Below are 7,665 nucleotides of genomic sequence, written 5' to 3' on the forward strand. Positions count from 1 at the left end.
AGTTTTCAACAAAGTCATTGCAATGCATCTGAGCTGTAACAATTTGATTCAAATCATTTTACTTTTCTGCATTTCTCCGCTAAGTTCAGCAACACACTTACTTGGTTTTTATAGCTAAAAGCAGCTACAGAGACCATTCAGCTTATAAAATATTCAGCATTCGCACGCATTTTCTGCAGGAAATGCATTTTATAGTTACCGCATATTTGCTGCTTTTGATTTGACTGATGCTGGCTTCCTATCACTGGCTGGATATTAAAACTCAATATACTACTTGTTACAAAAATCTGTGAAAGACCTCGCCCCAAGTTATTCCTACAGCCCTATGACCCTGAGATCCTCAGGTTCCACTTCCTTGTGCTTTCAAGGTTCAGATTCCAATGCTTAAGTTTGTTTTATTCTCTTGAAATGTTTTCCGTTCCTATTGTAAAGCACTTGACGTGAATTATGAATTAAGTTTATTTTTATTATGACTACGTTTACAGATGTGTGAATGTATGTGACACTAAACTATTTCTTGTGATTTGATCCACATTACCTTTATGAGCAGTGTGTCTGTTACAGACACTGTCTGTCTGTTGTTGTGGTTTCATGTTAATAGCTAGACCCTCCAGAAAAACGCGATTCTGCGATCGCAGAATTTACCGCATAATCAGCAAAATGGCGCAGATTTTTGAAAGGCCGCATATTTATCAAAAGGCCGCATAATCCCAGCATTTTTCCACACAAAATTGAGAAGAAAAAAAAGTTAACTCGTCTTGACGTGAAGTAGTGATGATGATGACGCGACGTCATCAGCTCGCGCATCACAGAAGGTAAACAACACGTAGAGTGAACGTGTGGAACTCACACGAGAGAGAAAACACCAAATAAAAAAATCTGATCCATGTCATTTACCGACGAACATTTCTGCTAAAGACCGGGCAAAGCAGTACCCCGATGTCTTTCACGAAAGTGGGGGGAAACTATTCTGCACCCCGTGCAACTGTGTGTTGGAGCATAAGTCTTTCTGCTGCTGCGGACAAGAAAGCCAAACAACTCACGTTCACCGAGGCATCAACCTCCAAAACCCTTTCGAGGGCTACAAGAAACGAAGTGAGTAGCCTACAAGATTGAAGCTGGTCAGATAACGAACAAGTAAATAAAAACAGAATGAGGCGGAGAAGTGTGTGTGTGTGTGTGTGTGTGTGTGTGTGTGTGTGTGTGTGTGTGTGTTTGTGTGTGTGTGTGTGTGTGAGAGAGAGAGAGTGTGATTAAAATAGCCCAATTGATTTTACAATAAATAAACATTGAATGTGTTTAATTTAATAGGAAAGGGGTTTAACGTTAGTGGCAGGTTGTAGTGTGAGAGAGAATAAATAAGACAGCCCAATATTTAAAAAAAATCTATTAATTTTTCGCAACTTTCCGCAATTTCACCATATAAAATAACATTAAAAACCCTGCATGTTTATCGCATGATCAAGGATTTTAGCCCGCATAATCAAGGATTTTTGCCCTCGTTTTTCTGGAGGGTCTAAATAGCATTGCAGCATTATAGTATTATTGCAGCTTATTTTATTTTTGATGATTAAAGCGTTAGGTCAGTAAATTGGTATTGCACCTCAAGATGTTGGGCCACTCCCAAGAAATATATTGAAATAAATACCTTTTTTATTGTATTTAGAAAGCTACCTTCAACCGTGTCATGTCATTAATATGAATATTTACTGTAGTTGCCAATAAATTAAATCTATTAAATGCAATAACCTTTGTTCGATGTCAACTGATGATTCTCTGAATGCGTAAACAAACTTCAATATGAATCAGAATATGTACATAATGTGATAATGTCATTACAACTAATTCATTGGAAGTTAATAATGTTGAGCATAATGAACTATGCCCCTGCTGTAGTTTTGCTGTGATTAAACCCGGTCACAGGTTTATTGGTAAATGAGGAGGCAAATCTTCAGTGTTATGCAAGACAAACAAAAATCTGAACATTTGAGGAACAAGCTGTTCTGAGTGAAGTTCCTCTTTCTCAGCACAGATCCTCTGTAGTGCAGTAATCTGATGCAGGTTCCTCTGTGGCTAACACATACTGCCACACTTTCAGCACAATATCATGGACGTCACTTATCTACAGGTGATAACATTTAAGTGTATCAAAAGGCACAGCGTCTCCAATCTCATTTGTTTCTACATGACGTAATGCCATGTCCAGATTTCCTGAAATAAATCATTACCTCATAAGGCCTAATCAACAACTGTTCTTAAAATGAAATGTATTCATAAAACCCATAAAGTAGTTTCATGAACATTGTGACATTAACCAATTTATTCTTATTCTGGATTTGTTCTTTGGTAAGAACAGAATCTAAGCATAATCAAGACATGTTTGTGCAAAATTACTAATATAATTTCAAAATCGTTCTATACAAGAACAATTATTATATTCTATATGAAATAGAATATTAAATATTCTATTTCATATTTAATTTAATATATTAAATATTCTATTTAAATTCCAGATATTAACTAGAACTGTAATAGTTCTATTTAATATCATTATCTCACAAATTCTGTTCTTTTAAAATAAACAACCACTAACAATGCAACACTAAATGAGTAGTTAATAGCATAAATTGCATTTTTTAAAATATATTTTATACAGTATCTGCTACTGACGGTCACTTCCTGCAGAATTGTTTCCTCTCCCTCTTTAGATGTTCCTTTGGGCCAACTTGACTTAAGTCTCTTAACTTTTCTCTCACTCTGTGTATGTGAACATGGCCTTGCAGTCTCATGCCTTTTATGGAGTTGGCACTTTATTCTGCTGACTAACCCACCAATCTAGCTTCATGATACATGCTCCTGCCAGATTATCCAAAACAATGGTTATGACGTTCTCCAGAGGCACTCTGGATGAACCTCTGATGTGTCCAACAGTCAGATCTTACCTCTTGTACTGCCGGCTGCTGGAACAGGGGAATCAGAGGGTTGGTTCTCGGAATATCGATGTGGATCTGACAGGAAGAAACATGATTGAGATGCTACTCAAGATAATAAAAGTAGACACTTGATGTTCATGTACACCGTCTTCATCTAAAGAGCAGTAGTAAGTGCAGTGTTACCTGTCTGTAAGTGTCTTTATAGTGCTCGTCTGTTCTGGAGTGGTAATACTGCTCTATGAAGCCAAAGTATTCCTCTCGCTTCCTCTTCATCACCAGCTCTCTGCGCTCTTTGTTGGCTGGCAGGTAGCCCTGTCAGAGAGAAGATAAAGACAAAACAAATATAAAAACTAATATATATTTAATGTATACAGACAAGTTACATAGAAACAAAGTAAGGTGAGGTGGGAAAGCAAAAAGCATAGCTTCTAAACCCTTTGTGAGTTATCAAGTCTCATGGTGTGAATTCATGTAGTAGCTGAAATAATATAAAAAAAGACAAGAAATAGAAAAGAAATGTCATACAAGTACATGAACAGATCACTATACAATTCACTATAACATATAACTATAATCATTTTTAAAGATCAAGCAAAAACCATGAAAGTCTTTTGCTATTAGAAATTAATATTTTCGGTTGATTGCTGAGAAATAATACTTGAAAGATGTGGCTTCAGTCCATTTCATATTTTTACAGACTATCGATAATCTGTGTGACTCAATGCTTGTTCTAAGTGTTGGTTTGCCAGTAAAAGGGACATTTTCGGCCATCTAAGATAAAAGAAGGACAGGATTTAAGGCTGTTTGTGATGATAAGGATTCTGACACTATGTGTGTCCTTTCTAAAAAGGAATCGACTGGCACTGGCTACACAGAAATGTTTAATTTGTTTAAACAGTGGCTCTCCTACAGGATCTGTTACCCAATGAGTTGTATCAAGCCAAGACAAAGCAGGGCGTGTGATGAAGCAGAGCTGAATGTCATGAGACTTACAGAGAGGAGTCTCCATGTGATCGGCCGGACTTCTCGGGGAATGCCCGACCAGCTGTGCTTCCGGAGTTCCTCTGTAACAGCAGAGTGCGGTGTGAACACATTTAAACCATTTAAACACACAGCTGGCTGTATATCACAGTGTAGTGTGAAACCAATTATTACATATGCCCTACCTAGGTCAGTGTTGGGACTGGCCAGCAGCTGCTTGAATTTGTCCAGCCGGCTCTTCTCCCGCACCGTCATGGGTGGGGCCCCTGACGCGTTCTGGTCCGACATGCGAGCCACCAGTGGGATGATGGGACGGACTGGGAGAGAATGCTGCTTCTGCAGGCTGGAGCGGACTGCCGGGGGCCACACAACAATATTGATACATAATTATAAATGTCATATCTCCTTACTAAGTTAGACCTCTAATGTGTGTATTCAGTTACCGTGCTCCATATATCTGGAATAATCTGCAGGTCCGCTGCAACTCTCACTTCTTTTAAATCAAAGCTGAAGACTTTCTTTTGCTTCTGCCTTTTAATAAATAAAACAACTATTCATATCTCACAATGCACTTTGACTTTTATACCTGCCTTTTTGAGCTTGTTTTTATTTGAATTCTCTTGTCTATTCAATATATCAAATGTGTTGAATGTAATTGTACTGTATAATGTCTTCAAATGTTTTTTTGTGACGTTTAGTATGATAGTTTTCATCCTACATCAGGAGATATTTATGATGTTTTTTTAAGCATAATTCTGTTTCAAAAATTAAAAATAGTATATAGTAAGTGTCACTGGAAACACATACGTTCACAAAGAGAAGAGAACAATTGGACAAACATGCTTTAGGCCTGATAGAATCACAATACTTGCAGTATTAGCTCTGCCCGAAAAAAAGCCTGTCACTAATTTGAATATGAATACATCTCAGTATGTCTCATTGCCAATTAATTTCTGCAGCATATTACACACGTACCTGAAGACATGTTGAGGTGGGCATCGCTGCTAGACTTGACAACCTTGCCGTTGACATGCTCCCAGTATTCTGCATCCTCCTCCTGCACATCCTGGAAGTCTAGAGCTTCTGTGCTGGGCGGTGCCAGTTTGTCAGACACCCCCGTTTCTGTATCATCAGCTTGAATCTGCTGCTGCTGCTGCTCAAACACATCAGAAAATCTCCATTCATATCACACCAACTAAATGTCAGTGCTCACGGTAGAAAAGGACGTATTGTAGCTACCTGGTCCTGTGTGGATGTGGAGTGATGGCCTGATGGTGAGCTTAAAGTTGGAGCAGGCGTGCTGAGGAAATCTTCGTCCTCCTCCTCGTCGATGTCCCAAGCATCATTGGTGCTGCGAGCAAACTCGTGGAAGCTAGAGGCCTTTTTAGACTTAAGATTGTTGAACTTGGGCTTTGTGTCTTTGGGATATCTGCAGAGGTACAGACAGAAAAACAAAAACAATAAGGGAGGTTCACCAACTCACACGTAGGTGTACTGCTACATAGAAAGAATACAAAATCTGCAAAAGAAAAGGGCAATGGCACACAGGAAATCTCTTATATGGGTTGAATTAAGGACACACTGGCTCAGTGCAGGTTCAGTGCAGGTGCATGCAATCCACAAATGTTAAGTTATTGAAGCATGGAAGAGCTTGCTGAAAAACAAAGTTAAAAATGGGATACAGAAAATAAAGAAACACAAAAATAAAATGCATCCATGTGGGTAACGTGACGTCATACAGTCAGGTGGGGAGTTAGCCACAGACGGTGGGTTCAGCACTCACGTGCGACGCAATCGTGGGTCGAGAGGGGGGTGCTGTGCTCCATAAACTGGTTGTACACTGCAGAAGATGACATGTGAACTGCTGTCACATCTGTTCAGAAAACACATGGAGCTTCCAAGTCTTTCACCTAGCTAACGCTAATAGTCAGCATGTGTACTCATTTATTATTATTCAGAGGACACGTCCTGACCAGTCTATGGTCCTGATCAGTCTATGGTCCTGACCAGTCTATGGTCCTGACCAGTCCATGGTCCTGACCAGTCTATGGTCCTGACCATTCTATGGTCTGGATCAGTCTATGGTCCGGATCAGTCTATGGTCCGGATCAGTCTATGGTCCTGACCAGTCTATGGTCCTGATCATTACATTAAATTGCATTTAGCTGACACTTTTATCCAAAGCGACTTACAATAAGTGCATGATCAGTCTATGGTCCTGATCAGTCTATGGTCCTGACCTTGTATGTGAAGCTCTTAGTAAACATTCTTTCCCTTGTTGCAATGAGTTGCTAAATCAATTTAAAATCAGTTCAAGTATTACACAACGTAGGATAACAGAGGAGAGTTCCCCATAACTGTGACACTTTTTGAGTATGCACGTTGTCATACACACTGTGCCCAGAATTATTACCTGCAAAAAGTGTGCACGGTTTAAGTAATGCCAACATCTACAAAAAGCACGCCACACACAGACAAAAAAAAGACAAGTCAGTATACTGTACTGTACGTTATTTACAACAATACAGAGATTATTAATGAGAAAAAAAAAATCAGAATCAATAAGTAGTCGATGTTTGACATTCGGAGGACACATACGCTCGAAGTTAAAAATGTAAAATGTTTTTTATATCAAATTTCTCATTCATTACTTTCTCAAAACCAGCCTTAAGCAGCCTATGGCATGGCCTACCTCAATGGATTGATATGGAACTGCACTAATGGTCACTTCAGATGTGGTAAAATGTTTGCTCATGCACAAGCACAAGAGCGCAGTGGATAAGGTGTGACATAAGTGGCTCTGTAGGAGATCACACCATGTGTATACTGCAGCCTGTGAGTGGATGGCTACAAAAGACCTGCACTTATGACTGAAGGTACACTGAATGCAGCGGCCACATCAGTGGTTTCCTGCTGCAAGAGAGATCATATCTGAGAAGAAGTACGAGTGGTGGACCAGCTTCTAACAGTGAGCCATTTTGATAGATGCTTGAAAATGTGCTTTGATTCAAAATCATACATTATAATTGTCATTATTTTCAGTTATTATCGTCAGTTACAATGTCCCTAAAACAGAATTAAGAACTTAAAGGTGCGGTAGGTAATTTTGGAGAAACCAGCTCGAGTGCGCTAGAATTTGAAAATACACAGCCGGAGAATATCTGCCACTTCCTTACAGAGCCCCTCCTCCAACACACACGAACGCGCACATGACCAATGAGGGCACGAGATAAGTTTGTGAACAGATGGAAGGCTGACAGGCAGGTAGGCCATCCAGTTATTTGACCCGGGCCGGCTAAAATGATTGGTCGTGCTTTTTACAGTACCACGGCTTCCACAGATGACATTTTTTATGGATTTGTTGTCAAAGCACTTAAGATATTCATTGCTATCGGGATGTTAAGAGCATTCCATGGAATATAACAACAAGTGTATCTCGAGCCGGTTTCTCAAACTTACCTACCCCACCTTTAAGAAACAGCATACAAATATATCACGTTACTTGGCCCCCTCCTGTTCACCATTTATATGCTCCCCCTCGGCCAGATCATGTGCCATCATGGAGTCAACTTCCACTGCTATGCTGATGATACCCAAATCTATCTCAGCAGTACTCCATCCTCCCAGCTCCCCCCTCAGTCCCTTGTAAACTGCCTGCACGAAATAAAAACCTGGATCTCATCAAATTTCCTCAAGCTTAACAGCAAGAAAACAGAGCTCATGGTTGTGGCACCCAAGGCACTGCTCCGGC

At 39.8% G+C, this 7,665-nt stretch overlaps 1 protein-coding gene across 1 annotated transcript; it reads right to left on the reverse strand.

Moving 5' to 3' along the window:
* Positions 1-2,942: 2,942 nt before the first annotated feature.
* On the reverse strand, positions 2,943-7,568 carry LOC104949933 (TBC1 domain family member 22B-like; the record flags this gene model as incomplete). Its single annotated transcript, XM_010776371.1, has 8 exons — positions 2,943-3,008; positions 3,117-3,245; positions 3,927-3,997; positions 4,100-4,267; positions 4,890-5,067; positions 5,154-5,343; positions 5,698-5,787; positions 7,417-7,568. Coding segments are annotated over 8 exons (1,044 nt in total), but the record flags the coding sequence as incomplete, so codon positions are not given.
* Between the last annotated feature and the right edge of the window lie 97 nt (positions 7,569-7,665).

This window comes from Notothenia coriiceps, unplaced genomic scaffold (assembly GCF_000735185.1).
Source record: "Notothenia coriiceps isolate Sejong01 unplaced genomic scaffold, NC01 NC01_scaffold00016922, whole genome shotgun sequence".
Taxonomy (NCBI): domain Eukaryota; kingdom Metazoa; phylum Chordata; class Actinopteri; order Perciformes; family Nototheniidae; genus Notothenia; species Notothenia coriiceps.